We start from the raw sequence: 25,131 nt of genomic DNA, 5'->3' as shown, positions 1-25,131 counted from the left end.
AGAGGCTGGGTCATTGAATATATTTAAAGTAGAGATAGAGAGAGTTTTGAGTGATAAGGGAGTGAAGGGTTATGGAGAGCGGGCAGGAAAGTGGAGCTGAGCCCAAGATCAGATCTGCCATGATCTTATTAAATGGCGGAGCAAGCTCAAGGGGCCAAATGGCCTACTCCTGCTCCTATTTCTTATCTTCTTATGTTCTTATCATGTGCAATATAGAATCATAGAATGGTTACAGCACAGAAGGAGCCCGTGTCAGCTCTCTGCAAGAGCACTTCAGCTAGACCCGCCCGCCCTTTCCCTGTAGCCCTGCAATTTTCTTTCCTTCAGGCACTCATCCAATTCCCTTTTGAAAGCCACGATTGAGTCTGCCTCCACCACAATTTCAGGCCGTGCATTCCAGATCCTAACCACTCGCTGCATAATAAAGTTTTCCCCCACGTCGCCTTTGTTTCTTTTGCCAGAGGCCTTGAACCTGTCCTCTGGTTCTCCACCTTTCTGCCAATGGGAACACTTTCTCTCTATTTACTCGGTCTAGACACCTTATGATTTTAAGCACCTCTATCAAATCTCTTCTCAACCTTCTCTGGTCGAAAGCTTTGTAACCAAAGACCCGCATTGTACTTTTCATCTGATCCGTTGTTCGCCATTCTGTGGATTCTGTAATCCCGTAACTCATCGCCACTGTAAAGTCCTGTCCCCTCAGTACAGATTCACACGAGGCATGTAATGAAGTCAAGGTCACTCTGGACCTGCACCTTTATTTCACAGCTCTGGAATGTTGCACTTGCCTGAGACCTGTCCTTGTATACCTGTCTCATGCAAGTGCACCCCTGGTGGTAAGGTATGCTGGTGGTTACAGGTCATATCTTATTACAGTCATGTATAGCATGTTAGGATACAGTTATATATAATAATGTAAGATACATGACATATTTGAAACAGTCTATTAGAATTTTGGAGCACAGAACGAGGCTATTCAGCCCATCATGTTTGTGCTGGCACACTGAAGGGACTATCCACTTAGTTACATTGCTAAAAGTACCTCTGTGGGTGAGAGTAATTCAAAGTGCAATCTAATCTTGGAATTCATTGTTTAGAATTCACTCAGTCTTCACATTTACATTTATGTCATCCAGATGGATGGATTTGTGCCTTGCTATTACTCTCAGGATTCTGTTACTTGGTGTTTAATCATTATATTTATATAAGAACATAAGAAATAGGAACATGAGTAGGCCATACGGCCCCTCGAGCCTGCTCAGCCATTTAATAAGATCATGGCTGATCTGATCATGGACTCAGCTCCACTTCCCCGCCCACTCCCCATAACCCCTTATCGCTCAAGAAATTGTCTATTTCTGTCTTAAAGTTATTCAATGTCCCAGCTTCCACAGCTCTCCGAGCCAGCAAATTCCAGAGATTTATAACCCTCTGAGAGAAGAAATTCCTCCTCATCTCTGTTTTAAATCAGCGGCCCCTTATTCTAAGATCATGCCCTCTAGTTCTATTCTCCCCCACCAGTGGAAACATCCTCTCTGCATCCACCTTGTCAAGCCCCGTCATAATCTTACACGTTTCGATAAGATCACCTCTCATTCTTCTGAACTCTAATGAGTAGAGGCCCAACCTCCTCAACCTTTCCTCATAAGTCAACTCCCTCATCTCTGGAATCAACCTTGTGAACTTTCTCTGAACTGCCTCCAAAGCAAGTATATCTTTTCGTAAATATGGAAACCAAAACTGCATGCAGTATTCCAGGTGTGGCCTCACCAATACCCTGCATAGCTGCAGCAAGACTTCCCTGCTTTTATACTCCATCCCCTTTGCAATAAAGGCCAAGATACCATTGGCCTTCCTGATCACTTGCTGTACCTGCATACTATCCTTTTGTGTTTCATGCACAAGTACCCCCAGCACTGTACTGCAGCACTTTGCAATCTTTCTCCATTTAAATAATAACTTGCTCTTTGATTTTTTTTCTGATATAGTGTTGTACTGTCTGTGCAAATACTCACTAAACTCTTTAAAATCAGTAGTATCACACACATTCTATCAATGCAACGCTGCAATGCCATAGAAATTGAATACACTGATAGTACTTGGGTCGAAGGTGAAAAAGTGTTATGAGTAATTGATTAAAGGGGATTCAGCGAACACTTTGTGGCCTGTTCAATTTAGGTCCTATTTTTCAGACAGTAATTGTGGGCTGGTCCAATATATTTAATTTCACTCTTTGTGTATGCCGTTATGTTGCACATCTTGTTGCATTTTCACAGAGCTAACCATTGCAGCCAAATTGCTTTCATCTGTGAGATAATGCAACTGATGCTCTTTGCCTTCAGAAGATGGTGAAATAATTGAAAGCGACAAGCTGACATTTTTGACAGAAGTGGTACTTTGGTTCCTGTTATTTCCAGCAACTGCTAGAATCATAACTGGGAATAGCAAGCTGCTTACAATAGCTTGACAAATGAGACATTGCTTTTTAACATAACTCTGTTTTTTGACTGGACAGTCTGGTATATTCCGAAGCAGCTCATGGAAGCTCTGTAGATGCAGATCCCTGTCAACCATATTCTCCGTTTGCGCAAGTGTCACCTGGCATTGTGTGCTGGAAGACACCAAAAATAATCCTTACCTCCTCGGTTAATGTACAATCCTTTTTGCCGCTTCTCTCCCCTAATACTCAGGTTTAAGAGAAGGATTGCCTCCTCGAAAAACTCTTTGTGGTAGCAGTGCACAGCAAAGTCATTGTAGGTCAGAAGGAGTTGTCCCCGAGTCTCCTGGTAGGTGACACTCTGCTCTGTGTCGCTGATACTGTCCAAGACGAAGAGATAGTCATCAATGGCTCTATTGAAATTCCTGAGTCTTCTATTCAAGATCCCCCTGAATATTGAAAGCAGAATAAAATTAAAGACTGTTTAATGCAGGGGGTGTAATTTAAAAAAAAATAATAATCTAAATCCAGACTGTTTGATTTAGTTTAGGCATGAGACAAAATCTTTTCTTCATTGTTCTAAGTAAAAAGAGCTTGGACTATCTAATGGCATTACCATCCTCAAATCCTCCATCATCAACATCCTGGGGATCACCATTGACCAGAAACTTAACTGGACCAGCTGCGTAAATACTGTGGTTACAAGAGCCGGTCAGATGCTGGGTATTTTGCGGTGAGTGACTCACCTGCTGACTCCCCAAAGTCTTTCCATCATCTACAAGGCACAAGTCGGGAGTGTGATGGAATACTCTCCACTTGCCTGGATGAGCGCAGCTCCAACAACTCTGAAGAAGCTCAACGCCATCCAGGACAAGCAGCCCACTCGATCGGCACCCCATCCACCACCTTCAACATTCACTCCCTCCACCACTGGCGCACTGTGGTTGCGGTGTGTACCATCTACAAGATGCACTGCAGCAACTCCACAAGGCTTCTCTGGCAGCACCTCCCAAACCTGCGACCACTACCACCTAGAAGGACAAGGGCAGCAGGCGCATGGGAACACCACCTAGTCCTAGTCACATGCCATCCTGACTTGGAAATATAATCACCTGTTCCTTCATTGTCTCTGGGTCAAAATCCTAGACCTCCCTCCCTAGCATCATCATCATCATAGGCAGTCCCTCAGAATCGAGGAAGACTTACTTCCATTCTTAAAATGAGTCCTTAGGTGGCTGAACAGTCCAATATGAGAGCCACAGTCCCTGTCACAAGTGAGATAGATAGTCGTTGAGGGTAAGGGAGGGTGGGACAGGTTTGCTGCACGCTCTTGCCGTTGCCTGCGCTTGATTTATGCAAGCTCTTGGCGATGAGACTCGAGATACTCAGCACCCTCCCGCATGCACTGCCTCCACTTAGGGTGGTCTTTGGCCAGGAACTCCCAGGTGTCAGTGGGAATGTTACACTTTATCAGGGAGGCTTTGAGGGTGTCCATGTAACATTTCCTCTGCCCACCTTTGGTTCGTTTGCCGTGAAGGAGTTCAGAGTAGAGCACTTGTTTTGGGAGTCTCATGTCTGGCATGCGGACAATATGGCCTGCCAGCGGAGCTGATCAAGTGTGGTCAGTGCTTCAATGCTGGGAATGTTGGGCTGGTCGAGGACACTGATGCTGGTGCGCCTGTCCTCCCAGGGGATTTGTAGGATCTTGCAGAGACATCGTTGGTGGTATTTCTCCAGCGACATGAGGTGTCTACTGTACATGGTCCATGTCTCTGAGCCATACAGGAGGGCAGGTATTACTACAGCCCTGTAGACCATGAGCTTGGTGGCAGATTTGAGGGCCTGGTCTTCGAACACTCTTTTCCTCAGGCGGCCGAAGGCTGCACTGGCGCAATAGAGGCGGTGTTGAATCTCGTCATCAATGTCTGCTCTTGTTGATAAGAGGCTCCAAAGGTATAGGAAATAGTCCACATTGTCCAGGGCCGTGCGTGGATCTTGATGACTGGGGGGACAGTGCTGTGCGGTGAGGACAGGCTGGTGGAGGACCTTTGTCTTACGGATGTTTAGCGTAAGGCCCGTGCTTTCGTACGCCTCAGTAAATACATCAACTCTGTCCTGGAGTTCAGCCTCTGCATGCACGCAAATGCAGGCGTCGTCCGCGTACTGTAGCTTGACGACGGAGATTGGGGTGGTCTTGGACCTGGCCTGGAGACGGCGAAGGTTGAACAGCTTCCCACTGGTTCTGTAGTTTAGTTCCACTCCAGCGGGGAGCTTGTTAACTGTGGAGCATGGCAGTGAGGAAGATTGAGAAGAGGGTTGGGGCGATGTACATACCCTAATTTTGCATAGCGCGTTTAGTCTGTATCTATGACGTGCGTGCAGGAACTTCTCGCTGTTCAATACATTTAAATGGTGAGTCAGATGGCGAGATGCCATTTTTCCGTGGCTTACAGAGGAGCAGCCCATCCCGGACAGCAACTTCCGGATATTTGCGCTTAACCGCGCATCTCCCTTGCCTGAAGTTGCTATCGATTTGTGCATAACTAACAGTGAGTGCCGTTAGCCTTACTGTTATTTTGACAACAAATTCCGTCCCATTAAAGCAATATATGTAATACAGACAATTAATCAATGAAATTATATACCGGTTAGCCTGACATCAGTGGTGGGGAAAATGTTGGAATCAATTATTAAAGATGAAATAGCAGCGCATTTGGAAAGCAGTGACAGGATCAGTCCAAGTCAGCATGGATTTATGAAAGGGAAATCATGCTTGACAAATCTTCTGGAATTTTTTGAGGATGTAACTAGTAGAGTGGACAAGGGAGAACCAGTGGATGTGGTGTATTTGCACTTTCAAAAGGCTTTTGACAAGATCCCACACAAGAGATCGGTGTGCAAAATTAAAGCACATGGTATTGGGGGTAATGTACTGACGTGGATAGGGAACTGGTTGGCAGACAGGAAGCAGAGAGTCGGGATAAATGGGTCCTTTTCAGAATGGCAGGAAGCGATTAGTGGGGTGCCGCAGGGCTCAGTGCTGGGACCCCAGCTATTTACAATATACATCAATGATTTAGATGAAGGAATTAAGTGTAATATCTGCAAGTTTGCAGATGACACTAAGCTGGGTGGCGGTGTGAGCTGTGAGGAGGATGCTAAGAGGCTGCAGGGTGACTTGGACAGGTTAGGTGAGTGGGCAAATGCGTGGCAGATGCAGTATAATGTGGATAAATGTGAGGTTATCCACTTTGGAGGCAAAAAACGAAGGCAGAATATTACCTGAATGGCAGATTAGGAAAAGGGGAAGTGCAACGAGATCTGAGTGTCATGGTACATCAGTCATTGAAAGTTGGCATGCAGGTACAGCAGGCAGTGAAGAAGGCAAATGATATGTTGGCCTTCATAGCTAGTGGGTTTGTGTGTAGGAGCAGGGAGGTCTTACTGCAGTTGTACAGGGCCTTGGTGAGGCCTCACCTGGAATATTGTGTTCAGTTTTGGTCTCCTAATCTGAGGAAGGACGTTCTTGCTAATGAGAGAGTGCAGCGAAGGTTCACCAGACTGATTCCCGGGATGGCAGGACTGACATATGAGGAGAGATTGGACCGACTGGGCCTGTATTCACTGGAGTTTAGAAGGATGAGAGGGGATCGCATAGAAACACATAAAATTCTGACGGGACTGGACAGGTTAGATGCAGGAAGAATGTTCCTGATGTTGGGGAAGTCCAGAACCAGGGGGCACAGTCTAAGGATAAGGGGTAAGCCATTTCGGACTGATGAGGAGAAACTTCTTCACTCAGAGAGTTGTTAACCTGTGGGATTCCCTACTGCAGAGAGTTGTTGAAGCCAGTTCATTGGATATATTCAAGAGGGAGTTAGATATGGCCCTTACAGCTAAAGGGATCAAGGGGTATGGAGAGAAAGCAGGAAAGGGGGTACTGTGGTGAATGATCAGCCATGATCTTATTGAATGGTGGTGCAGGCTCGAATGGTCGAATGGCCTACTCCTGCATCTATTTTCTATGTTTCTATGTTTAATATATCAATACATACTTTTTCTTTGTCATGGGAAATTAGAAAGAAAGAAAGACTTGCATTTATATAACGCCTTTCACGACCACCGGACGTCTCAAAGCGCTTTACAGCCAGTGAGGTACTTTTGGAGTGTAGTCACTGTTGTAATGTGGGAAACATGGCAGCCAATTTGTGCACAGCAAGCTCCCACAAACAGCAATATGATAATGACCAGATAAAAGGTTTTAGTGATGTTGATTGAGGGATAAATATTGGCCAGGACATCGGGGATAACTCCCCTACTTGTCTTCGAAACAGCACCATGGGAGCTTTTACATCCACCTGAGAGAGCAGACAGGGCCTCGGTTGAACACCTCATCCGAAAGATGGCACCTTGGACAGTGCAGCACTCTCTTAGCACTGCACTGGAGTGTCAGCTTAGATTTACGTGCCCAAGTCCCTGGAGTGGGACTTGAACATAGAAACATAGAAAATAGGTGCAGGAGTAGCCCATTCGGTTCTTCGAGCCTGCACCACCATTCAATAAGATCATGGCTGATCATTCACCTCAGTACCCCTTTCCTGCTTTCTCTCCATACCCCTTGATCCCTTTAGCCGTAAGGGCCATATCTAACACCCTCTTGGATAAATCCAACGAACTGGCCTCAACAACTCTCTGCGGTAGGGAATTCCACAGGTTAACAACTCTCTGAGTGAAGAAGTTTCTCCTCATCTCAGTCCTAAATGGCTTACCCCATATCCTTAGACTAAGTGCCCTGGTTCTAGACTTCTCCAACATCAGGAACATTATTCCTGCATCTAACCTGTCCAGTCCCATCAGAATTTTATATGTTTCTATGAGATCCCTTCTCATCCTTCTAAACTCCAGTGAATACAGGCCCAGTCGATCCAGTCTCTCCTCATATGTCAGTCCTGCCATCCCGGGAATCAGTCTGGTGAACCTTCCCTGCAATCCCTCAATAGCAAGAATATCCTTCCTCAGATTAGGAGACCAAAACTGAACACAATATTCCAGGTGAGGCCTCACTAAGGCCCTGTACAACTGTAGTAAGACCTCCCTGCTCCTATACTCAAATCCCCTAGCTATGAAGGCCAACATACCATTTGCCTTCTTCACCGCCTGCTGTACCTGCATGCCAACATTCACTGACTGATGTACCATGACACCCAGGTCTCGTTGCACCTCCCCTTTTCCTAATATGCCGCCATTCAGTTAATATTCTGCCTTCGTGTTTTTGCCACCAACGTGGATAACTTCACATTTCATTTATCCACATTATACTGCATCTGCCACGCATTTGCCCACTCACCTAACCTGTCCAAGTCACCCTGCAGCCTCTTAGCATCCTCCTCACAGCTCACACTGCCACCCAGCTTAGTGTCGTCTGCAAACTTGGAGATATTACACTCAATTGCTTCATCCAAATCATTAATGTATATTGTAAATAGCTGGGGTCCCAGCACTGAGCCCTGCGGCACCCCACTAGTCACTGCCTGCCATTCTGAAAAGGACCCATTTATCCCGGCTCTCTGCTTCCTGTCTGCCAACCAGTTCTCTATCCACGTCAATACATTACCCCCAATACCATGTGCTTTAATTTTGCACACCAATCTCTTGTGTGGGACCTTGTCAAAAGCCTTTTGAAAGTCCAAATACACCACATCCACTGGTTCTCCCTTGTCCACTCTATTAGTTACATCCTCAAAAAAATTCTAGAAGATTTGTCAAGCATGATTTCCCTTTCATAAATCCATGCTGACTTGGACTGATCCTGTCACTGCTTTCCAAATGCGCTGCTATTTCATCTTTAATAACTGATTCCAACATTTTCCCCACTACTGATGTCAGGCTAACCGATCTATAATTACCCGTTTTCTCTCTCCCTTCTTTTAAAAAAAAAAGTGTTTTACATTAGCTACCCTCCAGTCCATAGGAACTGATCCAGAGTCGATAGACTGTTGGAAAATGATCACCAATGCATCCACTATTTCTGGGCCACTTCCTTAAGTACTCTGGGATGCAGACTATCAGGCCCCAGGGATTTATCAGCCTTTAATCCCATCAATTTCCCTAACACAATTTCCCGCCTAATAAGGATTTCCTTCAGTTCCTCCTTCTCACTGGACCCTCGGTCCCCTAGTATTTCCAGAAGGTTATTTGTGTCTTCCTTCGTGAAGACAGAACCTAAAACCTTCTGACTCAGAAGTGAGTGTGCTACCCACTGAGCCACAGCTGAAATGAAAGGATAAACATTCCTATTCAAGCCAATGCAACACATATCTCTTCTTTCCTGGATTTTACCTTATTGACCTAATGGCCCGGATTTTGCAGTCAGCAGCATAATTAAGGAACCGAACCGAATGCATACTTAGCTGTTGCGGGGCCCCAAAAAGGTTGCTGTGAGGCGCGGCGTAGTGGTCCACAGATCCTAGGGTGCACTGTGTGTGTAAGTGTATCTGAGATCATGTAGGGCAGTGCCCCAATCAGGAACAGAAGGTCTCTCATTCTCCCCCACTAGATACTGTGGTGTTTTTTGAGGGAAAAAACAGCAGCTAATGTTGATAAAAGTTTTTATGCATTTTGTTCCACGAAAGGTTTGTTCCAGAAGATACAGTGAGGGAAATATATTTTAGATTTTTTTTTTTTGCAAACCTGTCAAACCCTTGGACAGTGTCTCACTCTACCTGGTTTGGATTCACATTTCTTTTACATATTTAAACAAAGAAGCATCAGATGAAGATTGTTTATTGGCGGGTATCCCCTTATGCTGTGCAGACAGGCCCTGTGCCTGTTTGCATCAGCCGTAAAACTTCCATGGGTAATTGCTGGGCATTTGATGGGCAATTAGCCCAACACTGCGTCAGCAATTTGGATTTCAATGTCAAAGTGGATCATCTGTCAAGTCGGAACTTGACAGATCGCAAGTTGGGGCTTTAGAGCATGCACAAATCCCAAACTTGCTGCCCATTTCAAAGGCGGTATGATGGCGTACTCTGGGAGTACGCCGTCAGACTGACCGTAAATTCTACCCCATTATGATAGATCTGACCGTTTGTAGTCTGAACTTGTTCTAGCACATGATTGTATAGACAAACTCAGTGCTTCAACCAATTCCCTGTCTATTAGTGTTGGCTATTGTTGGTTGTACCTGAAGACATAATAGTCTGCTTTATTGGGATTATTGTCGATCGCCACATTGATCTTGATCAGTGCACCATTCAATTTGCCTTTCAGAGCCTTGTTCACCGCCTGTGCCTTTGCCTCTTCGGCTCTTTGGGCCAGTGTAGCCATTAGTGATACGGCCTCCTGATTGGATGGATCCAAATCCAGGACAGTACGGACATCACGATAACAATTAGCAATCTGTTGACAGGGTGGGGGGGGGGGGGAAGAAAAAAATTAAATCACATTACGTAAATGATACAATAAAAACAATGCAAAAATACTGGGTGTATCAGGAGTAGGCCATTCAGCCCCTCCTCAAGCCTGTTCCGCCATTCATGAGACCATGGCGGATCTGTATTCTTTTTATTCGTTCACGGAATTTGGGTTGCATTTATTGGCCATCCCTAATTGCCCTTGAGAAGTTAGTGGTGAGCCGCCGCCTTGAACCGCTGCAGTCTTTGTTTCTTTGTAGCAGTTTGGTACAACTGAGTGGCTTGCTAGGCCATTTCAATTAAGAGACAACCACATTGCTGTGGAGGGTCTGGAGTTACATATAGGCCAGACCGGGTAACAATGGCAGATTTTCTTCGTGAATCAAATCGTTTTTTAACGACAATCCAGTAGTTTCATAGTCACCATTACTGACACGAGCTTTTTATTCAGATTTATTTAATTGAATTTAAGTTCCCCAGCTGCCATGGTGGAATTTGAACTCACGTCTCCGAAGTGACACCCAGACCTCTGGATTACTAGTCCAGTAACATAACCACGATGCTCCCGTACTCCTGTATCTTAACTCTATCCACCCGCCTTCCCTTCATTCCCTTGGCTAGCAAAAATCTAGCGATCGCAGATTTAAAATGATTAATTGAGCTAACGTCGACTGCATTTTGTGGCAGACAGTTCCACACTTCTACCACTCTTTGTGTGAAGACGTGTTTCCTAACCTGTGGGATACACAGGCAAAAACTAAGAAAAACATGAACATTTTAAGGAATAGGAAAAACCTATTTGCTCCAAACAAAACTATAATGAATCCCATATATCTGTCGACTTATCATATGCCAATTGCCTGATTCTTTGATCCTACAGAATTTTAGAAACCAGAAGGCCATTTGGATTATCCTACAAGCAAACAAGAAATTGTGACCCAAGGACGCTACCACGATCTTTCAAATGGGATTCCATTAGTTTCGTTTTTGATTTTCTATCAGTACCAGAAAATTCTAAATAGTTTTACCTTTATTAGTGTTAAAGATGAAGATGGTACATCTTAAATATTACAAAGGAAGACATCAAATCATCTCTGCTTCTCTTTTATGGCGAAAGAAAGACTTGGATTTATATAGCGCTGTGCACGACCACCGGATGTCTCAAAGCACTTTACAGCCAATTAAGTACTTTTGAAGTGTAGTCACTTGTTGTAATGTAGGAAACGCGGCAGCCAATTTGCACACAGCAAGCTCCCACAAACAGCAATGTGATCATGGCCAGATAATCTGTTATTTTTTGTTATGTTGATCGAGGAATAAATATTGGCTAGGACACCGGGGATAACTCCCCTGCTCTTCAAACTAGTGCCATGGGATCTTTTACGTTCACTTGCGAGAGCAGACGGGGCCTCGGTTTAACTTCTCATCTGAAAGACAGCACCTCTGACAATGCAGCACTCTCTCAGCACCGCACTGGAGTGTCAGTCTAGATTTATTTGCTCAAGTCCCTGGAGCAGGACTTGAACCCACAACCTTCTGACTCAGAGGCAAGAGTGCTACCCACTGTGCCAGAGCTGACACTGTAGGTAACAAACCTTTCCACTTTCTCCACTGTGATCTTCCTGTGCCATGCAGTATTTGTAGCTGAGAAGATAAGCACTGTTATGTCCTTAGATGCTCTGATAATGACTCCACGAGGCAATGTGTTGTATTTGAACTGTGGTGACCTTAGTCCTTTATTGATAACTCCAGAGTGAGGATCACACCTGGTGGCCTGCTTTTTATACTAGGCCAGGCACACCTGTACAGGTAACCTACAAGTCTCCCACTGCTATGCCCTCTGGTGGCACACCTTGTAATAGTACCAACAGTAGCCATGTAGGATACATGACAAGCACGTGACCTACTGACAGGCTTCACCAGGCTTGTCACCCTGAACTGGCTGCTGGAAAACAGACAAGGGGCAACCTTTCTCCAATTAACCCCACCTTGTATGGAAGTTAGCCCATCGTCTCAGCGAGCAACTCAATGATGTGGGAGTGAGCTTGCAACCTCCTCTCCACCTCCACTGTTAGAATAAAGCACGCATTGATGCTGCACATCTGACCCCATCTCCCTCTGTTTGGAGATTTAGGATGGCTGGGTCAGAGGCTTTGAGCAGGTGTTTCTTGCAGTATCCTCATTTCAGCATTATCACAAAGCAAAATCTTCCATTGCTCTCAATTTTAACTCCTTTCCAAAGCTACACTTATCTATTATTTTGATCTGATCAAAGATTTCAGAATATTAAGGAGAACAGATAGGGCAGATAGAGAGAAAGTATTTTCGCTGGTTGGGGATTCTAAGACGAGGGGACATAGTCTAAAAATTAGAGCCAGACCTTTCAGGAGTGAAATTAGAAAACACTTCTACACACACAGTGTGGTAGAAGTTTGGAGCTCTCTTCTGCAAACGGCCATTGATGCTAAATCAATTGTTAATTTTAAATTGGGGATTGATAGCTTTCTGATAACCAAAGGTATTGAAAGGTATGGGGCCGATTTTCATCAAGGTCTCCGCCCGCCCAAGTGTCGCCGATGGCCCCGAGGTACCGGACGGCACTTTGGGCGGGATATTGATGGCTGAGGTCCATCGAAGGTCGGCGGGCGGCAAATGGACGACGTACACCGCCAATCTGGGCGGCAATGGGCGGGAGGTCTCATTCTCGGCAGCAGAGGCGCTTGCCGCCCAAGTGCCGCAGAGGATGGAGTCGGGCCCACGGAGGGTCGGAGAAAAAAAAACAGCAAAAAATAAAATAAGAATCCGAAGACCTTCAGGGGACCCCATCCAGGTAAATTAAAAAGTAGGACCTCAAAAGTAGTAATCTCGGGATTGCTACCAGTGCCACGTGATAGTCAGAGTAGGAATCGCAGGATAGCACAGATGAATACGTGGCTTGAGCAGTGGTGCAGCAGGGAGGGATTCAAATTCCTGGGGCATTGGAACCGGTTCTGGGGGAGGTGGGACCACTACAAACCGGACGGTCTGCACCTGGGCAGGACCGGAACCAATGTCCTCGGGGGAGTGTTTGCTAGTGCTGTTGGGGAGGATTTAAACTAATATGGCAGGGGGATGGGAACCAATGCAGGGAGACAGAGGGAAATAAAAAGGAGGCAAAAGCAAAAGACAGAAAGGAGATGAGGAAAAGTGGAGGGCAGAGAAACCCAAGGCAAAGAACAAAAAGGGCCACTGTACAGCAAAATTCTAAAAGGACAAAGGGTGTTAAAAAAAACAAGCCTGAAGGCTTTGTGTCTTAATGCAAGGAGTATCCGCAATAAGGTGGATGAATTAACTGTGCAAATAGATGTTAACAAATATGATGTGATTGGGATTACGGAGACATGGCTCCAGGATGATCAGGGCTGGGAACTCAACATCCAGGGGTATTCAACATTCAGGAAAGATAGAATAAAAGGAAAAGGAGGTGGGATAGCATTGCTGGTTAAGGAGGAAATTAAGGCAATAGTTCGGAAGGACATTAGCTTGGATGATGTGGAATCTATATGGGTAGAGCTGCAGAATACCAAAGGGCAAAAAACGTTAATAGGAGTTGTGTACAGACCTCCAAACAGTAGTAGTGATGTTGGTGAGGGCATCAAACATGAAATTAGGGGTGCGTGCAATAAAGGTGCAGCAGTTATAATGGGTGACTTTAATATGCACATAAATTAACCAAACTGGAAGCAATACGGTGGGGGAGGATTTCCTGGAGTGCATAAGGGATGGTTTTTTAGACCAATATGTCGAGGAACCAACTAGGGGGGAGGCCATCTTAGACTGGGTGTTGTGTAATGAGAGAGGATTAATTAGCAATCTCGTTGTGCAAGACCCCTTGGGGAAGAGTGACCATAATATGGTGGAATTCTGCATTAGGATGGAGAATGAAACAGTTAATTCAGAGACCATGGTCCAGAACTTAAAGAAGGGTAACTTTGAAGGTATGAGGCGTGAATTGGCTAGGATAGATTGGCGAATGATACTGAAGGGGTTGACTGTGGATGGGCAATGGCAGACATTTAGAGACCGCATGGATGAACTACAACAATTGTACATTCCTGTCTGGCGTAAAACTAAAAAAGGGAAGGTGGCTCAACCGTGGCTATCAAGGGAAATCAGGGATAGTATTAAAGCCAAGGAAGTGGCACACAAATTGGCCAGAAATAGCAGCGAACCCGGGGACTGGGAGAAATTTAGAACTCAGCAGAGGAGGACAAAGGGTTTGATTAGGGCAGGGAAAATGGAGTACGAGAAGAAGCTTGCAGGGAACATTAAGACGGATTGCAAAAGTTTCTATAGATATGTAAAGAGAAAAAGGTTAGTAAAGACAAACGTAGGTCCCCTGCAGTCAGAATCAGGGGAAGTCATAACGGGGAACAAAGAAATGGCGGATCAATTGAACAAGTACTTTGGTTCGGTATTCACTGAGGAGGACACAAACAACCTTCCGGATATAAAAGGGATCGGAGGGTCTAGTAAGGAGGAGGAACTGAGGGAAATCCTTATTAGTCGGGAAATTGTGTTGGCGAAATTGATGGGATTGAAGGCCGATAAATCCCCAGGGCCTGATGGACTGCATCCCAGAGTACTTAAGGAGGTGGCCTTGGAAATAGTGGATGCATTGACAGTCATTTTCCAACATTCCATTGACTCTGGATCAGTTCCTATGGAGTGGAGGGTAGCCAATGTAACCCCACTTTTTAAAAAAGGAGGGAGAGAGAAAACAGGGAATTACAGACCGGTCAGCCTGACATCGGTAGTGGGTAAAATGATGGAATCAATTATTAAGGATGTCATAGCAGTGCATTTGGAAAGAGGTGATATGATAGGTCCAAGTCAGCATGGATTTGTGAAAGGGAAATCATGCTTGACAAATCTTCTGGAATTTTTTGAGAATGTTTCCAGTAGAGTGGACAAGGGAGAACCAGTTGATGTGGTATATTTGGACTTTCAGAAGGCTTTCGACAAGGTCCCACACAAAAGATTAATGTGCAAAGTTAAAGCACATGGGATTGGGGGTAGTGTGCTGACATGGATTGAGAACTGGTTGTCAGACATGAAGCAAAGAGTAGGAGTAAATGGGGACTTTTCAGAATGGCAGGCAGTGACTAGTGGGGTACCGCAAGGTTCTGTGCTGGGGCCCCAGCTGTTTACACTGTATATTAATGATTTAGACGAGGGAATTAAATGTAGTATCTCCAAATTTGCGGATGACACTAAGTTGGGTGACAGTGTGAGCTGCGAGGAGGTTGCGATGAGGCTGCAGAGCGACTTGGATAGGTTAGGTGAGTGGGCAAATGCATGGCAGATGAAGTATAATGTGGATAAATGTGAGGTTATCCACTTTGGTGGTAAAAACAGAGAGACAGACTATTATCTGAATGGTGACAGATTAGGAAAAGGGGAGGTGCAACGAGACCTGGGTGTCATGGTACATCAGTCATTGAAGGTTGGCATGCAGGTACAGCAGGCGGTTAAGAAAGCAAATGGCATGTTGGCCTTCATAGCGAGGGGATTTGAGTACAGGGGCAGGGAGGTGTTGCTACAGTTGTACAGGGCCTTGGTGAGGCCACACCTGGAGTATTGTGTACAGTTTTGGTCTCCTAACCTGAGGAAGGACATTCTTGCTATTGAGGGAGTGCAGCGAAGGTTCACCAGACTGATTCCCGGGATGGCGGGACTGACCTATCAAGAAAGACTGGATCAACTGGGCTTGTATTCACTGGAGTTCAGAAGAATGAGAGGGGACCTCATAGAAACGTTTAAAATTCTGACGGGGTTAGACAGGTTAGATGCAGGAAGAATGTTCCCAATGTTGGGGAATTCCAGAACCAGGGGACACAGTCTAAGGATAAGGGGTAAGCCATTTAGGACCGAGATGAGGAGGAATTTCTTCACCCAGAGAGTGGTGAACCTGTGGAATTCTCTACCACAGAAAGTTGTTGAGGCCAATTCACTAAATATATTCAAAAAGGAGTTAGATGGAGTCCTTACTACTAGGGGAATCAAGGGGTATTGTGAGAAAGCAGGAATGGGGTACTGAAGTTGCATGCTCAGCCATGAACTCATTGAATGGCGGTGCAGGCTAGAAGGGCCGAATGGCCTACTCCTGTACCTATTTCCTATGTTTCTATGTTTCTAAGTCGCTGTTGAAAAAAAAAAAGTATTAAAATGTTCACTTATCTTTTTTTCAGGATCTTCGTTCTTGCTATCAGGGACAGACCAGCCTCCTCGCAGCGGTCCATCCCGTTCTGCCGCAGACTCCTGCTAACTCCCGCCCACAGGAATCTGGTCGGGAAGGAGCTCAGTTGCACCACTCGGCCGTCCGTTGACGTCAGCGGGCGGTGCCCGGTGGCTCTCCCCTCCTTCCCGCCCGCCCCAGGCCACCCTGAAAGTGGCAGTGGGCGGATCTTCAGGAGGACTGTCGGCGGTAGTGGGTGGTGAGTGATGAATTTCGGCCCCTTGGTATATAATATAAGCCAAAGGCAGGTGGATGGAGTTAGATCACAGATCAGCCATGATCTCATTGAATGGCGGAACAGGCACAAGGGGCTGAATGGCCTCCTCCAGTTCCTATGTTCCTGTGCTCTTTTATTTTGCTCATTGTGTATCGATCATGTTTGGGAGCAGAAACAGAATGAACACATACAACATCTAGATCGGCTTGTAAGCACAAACCTTCATTTGTTATAAGAGTTCAGATCGTGATTTTTAATGCAGAGCTGCACTGTGCGTAACTAACCAAGAATCTACCCTCTCCAACTTATTTCTGAAAAGAGAGATCGAGACTAATAACATAAAACATTAATAAGCAGTGCACCACACTTACTTGGAAAAAGTGGTCATACAGTCTCGCCCGAAGGATGTAGAGATCTGGATTGGACGTCACAAACTCAAGTTGATTGTTGACCAGGTGGAGGCAATCTTCAAGCCTTCCCAATGCAACCAGGGTTGCAATACTGGAAAACAAAGAAGGTAACTTTTTACTTTGTTCAGTGACGTTGTGGTGTGTGGTGCGTGTTTACAATGGATGAGGACAAGACTGGGTATAATTGTATTATCCCCACTGTCAAATAGCTTTGTAACTAACACGGCTGTCCAGACTCACGCTTGAGCAATAGTGAGATACCAGAGGGCTGCCAGTGCCCAGCATGAGTCAGTGTCTTGGGAAGGAAGAAAAAAAAAAATTTTAGTACGAGTTGCCATACCTCCAGCTCAGAAAAAAGTTCCAACAGACACAGTATGTATTGATCTGCATCTTAATGTATTGCATACCTTTCATAAAAGAAAATAGAAATGTATCCCTCTACTTTTGTCATCCAAAACTCGGCTGCCCATGTCCTAACTCGTATCAAGTCCCATTCATCCATTATTCCTGTGCTCGCTGACCTCCATTGGCTCACAGTTAAGCAACACCTCGCTTTCAAAATTCTCATCGTTGTTTACAAATCCCTCCATGGCCTCGTCCCTCCCTATCTCTGTGATGTCTTCCAGCCCCACAAACCCCCTGAGATATCTGCACTCCTCAAATTCTGCCCTCTTGAGCATCCCTGATTGTAATCGCTCAACCATCGGTGGCCGCGCCTTCTGTTGCCTGGGCTCTAAGCCCCTCCCCAAACCTCTTCGCCTCTCTTTGCTCCTTTAAGACGCTCCCTAAATCCTACCTCTGTGACCAAGCTTTTGTTCACCTGCCCTAACAACTTCTTATGTGGCTCGGTGTCAAATTTTTGTCTCCTGTGAAGCGCCTTGGGACGTTTTACTGTGTTAAAGGCACTATATAAATACACGTTGTTGTTGTACTCGCAGCAAAAACTAGAGGGATTGTTTGATGCACAGTTCAATCCTCCCCAAGGTTTCCCTCCTGGCGAAGCACTGGTGGATCCAGCAGTTGTGCTACTCGAGGGCATTACTCTCAACTGCTGCTGTCAGCTGTTGTGTCTCTCCTTCTGCACTATGGTATTTCAGTGGCGATTAGCCCCGCCCAACCCCTGTCCAGACTTCCGCTCATTTCAAATGGAAGGCAGCCCTGCAGGAGAGATGGTGGGTGAGGAGAGTTAATATCACCAGTAGGAGTCATGGTTGCAGCTGGAGTGGGAACTCACATTTAAATATTGCCGTTATGGTGGGGCAGAGGACCAGTGGATAGGGAAGCCCTGACAGAAAGAACAGCGTGTGACGTACATCTGTGGGCACCAGCCGACATAAAAGTGGGAGGTGAGGTGAGAGAAGCTTTATAATTATACGAGGATCGCTGTTAGAATTTATTTTGGTGGGGAGGGGAAAGTGAAGTTGTATATACATGAGTCATCTTACTTGAGCGTGAACTTCTTCACGATTTAATTAACTGAAGTCCGGGATGAACCTATTTAAATGATTTTGTATCTGAAATGTGGTGAAGTATCTGAAACCTTTCAACTTAAGTGTACATCTGTTAAGTGCTATCCCCATTCTCATACAACAACAACAACTTGTATTTATATAGCACCTTTAATGTAATAAAATGTCCCAAGGCGCTTCACAGGAACGTTATCAAACAAAATTTGATACCGAGCCACATAAGGAGAAATTAGGCCGAATGACCAAAAGCTTAGCCCAAGAGGTAGGTTCTAAGGAGTGTCTTAAAGGAGGAAAGAGAGGTAGAGAGGCAGAGAGGTTTAGGGAGGGAATTCCAGAGATTACGGCACGGGCACCTGGTGGCACAACCGCCAATGGCAGAGCGATTAAAATTGGGGATGCTCAAGAGGTCAGAGTTGTAACACCCAGGGTCGAAAAGCATACTTATACTCCATTTATATTATGGAGATGCTTTCAATGTTATGATGCCTAATTCACCCGGTGAGACATATTTTTAATGCCAGAGGAATCTTTATATTAAATTATCATCATCAGTGGGCTGCCGAAGGCAGGTCGGATTCAATTCTCCAAACCGCTCTGTCTTGTGCTTCTTTCTTCAATTCTTCGCTCGATCTCCCAATTCTTCAGGTGGCCCAGAAGTATCCTTCTTTTCTTCCCTTGGTCTTTTCCCTTCCGTCCATCCTTCCAACACCTGTCTCAACATCCCATCCCCTCTAATCATGTGCCCAGTCCAATTAATTTGTGTTATCTGATAACTTCATCAAAATACATTACTCTTGAATCATTGCCAATACTTGCTCAAATCTTTTCTTATCTCAAAATCATGTCTGGAGAGAGTAGATGGAGAGAAACTGTTCCCATTGGCAGAAGGGTTGAGAACCAGGGGACACAGATTGAAGGTGATTGGCAGAATAACCAAAGGAGACTTAAGAAAAAACTTTTTTTTTTTTTTTTACACAGCGAGTGGTTGGGATCTGGAATGCACTGCCTGAGAGGGTGGTGGAGGCAGTGCATTCCAGGTGGTTTCAAAAGGGAATTGGAGAATTATCTGAAGGAAAAAAATTGCAGGGTTGCGGGGAAAGGGCGGGGGAGTGGGACTAGCTGAAGTGCTTTTGCAGAGAGCCGGCACGGGCTCGGCAGACCAACCAGCCTTTTCCGTGCTGTAACCATTGTATGATTCTATCTTTGCCACTTTACTGTCTCCATACATCTCCAAAGCCACATCTCAAAGCTCTCTAGAAGCCCGACCGCCTCTTTCTTCAACATCCATGTTTCGGTACCATACAAATGGAGCTGTAAACTGAAAAGTAATGGAGAGGGTCGATGAGGGCAGTACGGTTGATGCTGTGTATATGGACTTTCAAAAGGCGTTTGATAAAGTACCACAGAACAGACTTGTTAGCAAAATTGAAGCTCATGGGATTAAAGTGGCAGGGGCAGCAAGGACATGAGAATCATAGAGTAGTGGTGAAGGGTTGTTTTTCAGACGGGAGGGTATAGGTTAGGCACTAAAATATGTGAGCACATGATGCATAATATTAATAAACCTTTTATGCTCACTGTGCCAAGACGTTGTTTGGGAAGTTATTCACTGAGGCGGTAATTGCCAGTCCGGCTGAGGATGCATTTGTTACAGGCATGTCAGCCAGGTTTGTTTGCTTACATTGGCTGACCACTCCATGCACAGAAATACATTCAGCAGCTTCTGGCCAGTTCAATGTCCTTCCTGTTCCACTCTACTTTAGACCATGTGGCGAGCATGTGAAATGTTGAATGTCACCTATAGACTTTGTGTAATAAACACAGATTTAAATTCAGTTATTACAGGAGTCAGTGAAGCGTCAAGTCTTTTATCATTTAGTGAACCAAGGAATTATGAATTGATCTAGTCAATTTTGCCGTGTTCATTTTTCCACTATTTAATGATTACTTTGAATAAATCTGGTTTGTCGATTATAGGCTAAGCCACATAGCCTCATAGTGATTATTATTTATTTCTGAAGACTGGGGGGATATGAGACTAGGAGTAAATCATTGCTAGAAGGACCCTTTAACAGATATTGTGTATTTAAGGTCACACTTTGGCTTGTCGGGAGCACAGTTTCTCCACTATGGGAGTTGGCCTTGGTGCAAAACATAAGAGATACGGCACAAGCTGAAAATTGTTTATACCGCTGAGAGTTCGGCCCGACCACAACATAGAAATGTAGAAACATAGAAAATAGGTGCAGGAGTAGGCCATTCGGCCCTTCGAGCCTGCATCACCATTCAATATGATCATGGCTGATCATGCAACTTCAGTACCCCATTCCTGCTTTCTCTCCATACCCCGTGATCCCTTTAGCCGTAAGGGCCACATCTAACTCCGTTTTGAATGTATCTAACGAACTGGCCTCAACAACGTTCTGTGGCAGAGAATTCCACAGGTTCACCATAATAGATTAGTAGACCTGAAGGCAAACGACGTTTTGCTTCCAAAGGCAGGTAGCAAAACCACATACCATGGCTGTGGGCTCTGCCTTCGAGGCGTGTAGGCTGGAGCGTATGTATTACTGCACTGTTTCTGGAGGCAGGACTCCAAAATGGCAGATTAATTGCTGCAATTCCCGTCCTTACAGAAGATAAAATATTAGCCCTTCAACTACAAAACCCTAGCCAGCACCACATTTCTCTACAAGATTAACTGTCCTGCTGAAGATATGAAACAGCATTTTTCTCAATACAATGGTGTAACCATGACATACTTCATAGTTAGCTATACTTAATTGTACTTAAAACTGTGACAAAGCAATTCACTGTATCAGGTTTATGCTGATGAAGGCATTAAGGTGGTTGGTTTTATGTCATGTCCTTATGACTATGGTAGTACTATCATTTGATTTTGGCACATTGCCAGCTTGCAGCGTAGCACAGGCACCTTGAATACAATTACTAGAGCAGAATGCAGATGATGAATCACCTTCGCATGTAGTAGTGTTGCTTTTCAGGTCTCAGATCTGAAGCTTGTGCAAAAACCTCTAATGCAGCCACATACATTTTCGCGTCAAATAGATACTGACCCTGCAGAAAAAAAATACAGTCAGAACTAGGCAATGCTGATAGAACAAGACCCTACAGTGAACTCATACAACAAAATGGACAGAAAGTCCTAAATTTAATTCTATATTTAATTCTTAGTTGAAGATGGTAGAGGTACAGCTCTTGAGTCTATGTCTGACTGTTATGCTGGCCATAATAGCATATACATGGCAAAGTGAATAACTTCAGAAGCTATGTAATCATCATAGGCAGTCCCTCGGAATCGAAGAAGACTTGCTTCCTCTCTAAAAATGAGTCCTTAGGTGACTGAATAGTCCAATACGAGAACCACAGTCCCTGTCACAGGTGGGACAGACAGTCGTTGAGGGTAAGGGAGGGTGGGACTGGCTTGCCGCACGCTCGTTCTGCTGCCTGCGCTTGATCTCTGCATGCTCTCGCCGATGAGAGTCGAGGTGCTCAGTGCCCTTCCGGATGCATTTCCTCCACTTAGTGCGGTCTTTGGCCAGGGACTCCCAGGTGTCAGTGGGGATGTTGCATTTTATCAGGGAGGCTTTATGGGTGTCCTTGTAATGTTTCCTCTGCTCACCTTTGGCTCGTTTGCCGTGAAGGAGTTCCAAGTAGAGCGCTTGCTTTGGGAGTCTCGTGTCTGGCATGTGTACAATGTGGCCTGCCCAGCGGAGCTGATCAAGTGTGGTCAGTGCTTCAATGCTGGGGATGTTGGTCTGGCCGAGGACGCTAACATTGATGCGTCTGTCCTCCCAGGGGATTTGCTATGTAATATCATTCCATCAGCCATGTAAATGTTCATTTTCTTATGTCTTAAAGACTTAGGCCGAGAAATTTAGGCTGTTTGTGCCTCCTGTTAGCGCCCACCGGGGGCGCTAACGGGACGCAAAGGACTTTTTGTCCGAGCACGGTGCCGCTAACGACTCCCGCTAAATTCCACGGTAGTAACCTGTGGCTCCCCGCTCCGCTGGCCGGCAATGATGACGTCATCACTGTGCACAGCGCCCCATTAATCGCCCCGGAACAAGAATTGTGGAACCCCCCCTGGAGTTGCGCCGGGCGATGCCAGCGACAGTTTCAGGGAACGTTAACCGGGTTGCTGGCCACTCGCGGGGAGGTGGCGGCCGTTTAAAAAAAAAAAAAAATCTTCTGACTTTCTTCTGCATCCGTTGGTGCTTCGATCGTGGGGTCCGTGTCTTGATTGGTCAGCCCGGCGTTCTGCGTGAGTGCCAGGCTATTGGCACGGCACCTCCCCCCCCCGCTCCCTAGTGGTCCACGGAGGCCCGTTTCTTCACTGCGGAGTTTGCAGCTTGGGCCTTTCCCTTTAATGAAGGGGAGAGCCCCTCTTACGCGGCCCTGTGCCCCCGCTCCCGACCCGTCTGCTGCACTACCGCCCCAGAAAGAAAGCGGAGCGCGTCATACTGTGTCCCACCTCCTCTCGGGGGACAGTAACCCGAATTTTTCGAGCGGAGCGGGACTTGCGCGCCTGGTGCAAAATGTGGCGCCTCCTGGATTCTGCCGCCTCCAAACTGCAACGGAACCTCACTCCCTTAGATCAGTGACATCATTCAGAATCTGACTGCAGAGAGATTTGACACAGCTCTGAAGTCAGCAAACTGTTTTGAATTTTAAAATGTATTTGAAAATTAGATTACTTAGTATTTTTAGCATAGAAGCAGGCCATTTGGCCCAACAGGTCGATGTCGGTGTTTATGCTCCACATGTTTATGCCTTCTACCCTATTTCATCTAACACTGTCTACATAACCTTCTAGTCTTTAATCCCGCTAGCTTCCCCTTAAATGCCTCTGTGCTATTCGCCTCGAACACTCCACGTGGCAGCGAGTTCCACATTCTAACCGCACTCTGAGCAAAGACGTTTCTCCTGAATTCCTTACTGGAATTTGTGCAGATAGCATTCAAAAAAACCTTGGGTAAGCACATATACAAAATAAGACACCAAGATGGATGGACGCACTTGGATGTACATGGTATGTGCTATCTGTGACACAAGGTCTTCATCTGAGGGATCCAAAGCGCTGGCCTTTTTGTAGTTGATGATAGAAGATTGGAAGTCTCCGGTGTGGAGATATACTTCAGCCCTTCTCACATAAAACTCTTTCTGCAACAAGCAAGGGATTTCAAAAAGTCAGATTTCAAACTACAAGCAGTAAGTAGCATTTATGGACTTGTGATAAACATTTTTTTTTCAGTCATTCTTTTAAGTAATCATTATTTTAATTAAAATTCACAGTACAAGCCACATGTGTTGGTACATCCAATTGAATTGGGTCAAAAAATAGGCACCTATATCTGTAGAGCAATATCACTCCTGTATTCCACCCTGTGTAAATTGATTTATCACAGTGCACTTTGCATTACATTATTTGCTGGTCCCTGTTGGGAGGTACTGTATCTTCCCTTATTACAGGATAATTCCAGAAAGAGTGCAGCTGGATTATGAGGGCTGGATTTTCGGCAGGTTTGTGACCGAGTTTTCGCCGCGATTTGACCCTCCGCGGCAAAAACCCGGTCGTAAACCTCGGGCGGGATCCTCGGCTACCTGTTTGCGGCGACGCTCCCAAGTAGCGGCGGGGAGAGGTGCGCCGACGTGGATTGTGTTTGCGTTGGACTTCCGGCTCTCTCCCGACCCGTACGCCGCACCCAGATAGCGACAGGTCAAACCTGCCGGTGTAGCCCTGCCAGCAGCGTTAAGTATGAAAACCTTCAAAAACAGTAAGTTAAAGTTTTTATTTTTAAATTTTTTTTCAGCGATTCGATAGATAAGGATCTTGTAAATGTTGTTGGAATGGTTTTTGGAATTTTGTGTGTGTGTGTTTTCCCCCCTCCCAAGCCCTCTCTCGCAGCGCTCCCGGCCCCAGAATAAAGTTGCCGAAACTCACGGTTTGCATCGCGAATGCTTGCGTAACGCCTCCGTTACCGACGTAAAGGCCAAAAGTTCGGGCTAAAAACAGTAGCGCGGCAAAAATGGTAAGTTTCACGTATCACTACTGTTTTCGCCGAAAAACCCCAAAAGGTGAAAATCCGGCCTAGAATATTTGATAATCCAGTTATGTTAAAACAGTGCACTAGAATCTAGAATCATGTAAGTGTTAAACAGATCTGTACATGACTTAAGCATTTGTTTATCACAGCCATTCTCTTCATGGTTGTTTCCAACCACAACTTGAACAGCAGAAGAATTGGCTTTGGCCAGAATGTAATGTTGGCCTTTATTGCAAGGGGGATAGAGTATAAAAGCAGCAAAGTCCTGCTCCAACTATACAGGGTATTGGTGAGGCCACACCTGGAGTTCTGCGTACAGTTTTGATCTCCGTATTTAAGGAAGATATACTTGCATTGGAGGCTGTTCAGAGAAGGTTCACTAGGTTGATTCCGGAGATGTGGGGGGTTGACTTATCAGGATAGGTTGAGTAGGTTGGGCCTATACACATTGGAGTTCAGAAGAATGAGAAGTGATCTTATTGAAACTTATAAGATAAAGAGGGGGCTCGACAAGGTGGATGCAGAGAGGATATTTCCACTGATAAGGGAAACTAAAACTAGGGGACCTGGTCTTAGAATAAGGGGCCGCCCATTTAAAACTGTGATGAGGAGCAATTTCTTCTCTCAGAGGGTTGTAAATGTATGGAATTCTCTGCCCCAGAGAGCTGTGGAGGCTGGGTCATTGAATATACTTAAGGCAGAGATAGACAGATTTTTGAGTGATAAGGGAGTAAAGGGTTATGGAGAGCGGGCAGGGAAGTGGAGCTGAGTCCATGATCAGATCAGCCATGATCTTATTGAATGGCGGAGCAGGCTCGAGGGGCCGTATGGCAGACTC

General features: G+C 45.5%; 2 protein-coding genes across 5 annotated transcripts in view; one reads left to right on the top strand and one right to left on the bottom strand.

The window, feature by feature from the left end:
- The window catches only part of LOC139232423 (torsin-1A-like), a 56,698-nt gene extending 45,950 nt beyond the window's left edge, over positions 1 to 10,748 (top strand). The window contains exon 6 of the transcript XR_011588004.1: positions 10,733 to 10,748. The gene's annotated coding sequence lies outside the window, so the exon portion shown is untranslated. The remainder of the gene's footprint in view (positions 1 to 10,732) is intronic.
- The window catches only part of LOC139232422 (tetratricopeptide repeat protein 16), a 57,170-nt gene that overhangs the window by 20,630 nt on the left and 11,409 nt on the right, over positions 1 to 25,131 (bottom strand). For all 4 annotated transcript variants that reach the window (XM_070862574.1, XM_070862573.1, XM_070862576.1 and 1 more), the window contains exons 5-9: positions 23,266 to 23,409; positions 21,203 to 21,303; positions 16,718 to 16,847; positions 9,624 to 9,838; positions 2,639 to 2,886 (exon numbers count right to left, since the gene is read on the bottom strand). In XM_070862574.1, the coding sequence (XP_070718675.1) occupies positions 2,639 to 2,886; positions 9,624 to 9,838; positions 16,718 to 16,847; positions 21,203 to 21,303; positions 23,266 to 23,409 (838 nt within the window). The remainder of the gene's footprint in view (positions 1 to 2,638; positions 2,887 to 9,623; positions 9,839 to 16,717; positions 16,848 to 21,202; positions 21,304 to 23,265; positions 23,410 to 25,131) is intronic.

This window comes from Pristiophorus japonicus, chromosome 20, assembly GCF_044704955.1.
Source record: "Pristiophorus japonicus isolate sPriJap1 chromosome 20, sPriJap1.hap1, whole genome shotgun sequence".
Lineage (NCBI taxonomy): Eukaryota > Metazoa > Chordata > Chondrichthyes > Pristiophoridae > Pristiophorus > Pristiophorus japonicus.
This window is presented reverse-complemented; position numbering and strand designations above follow the sequence as displayed.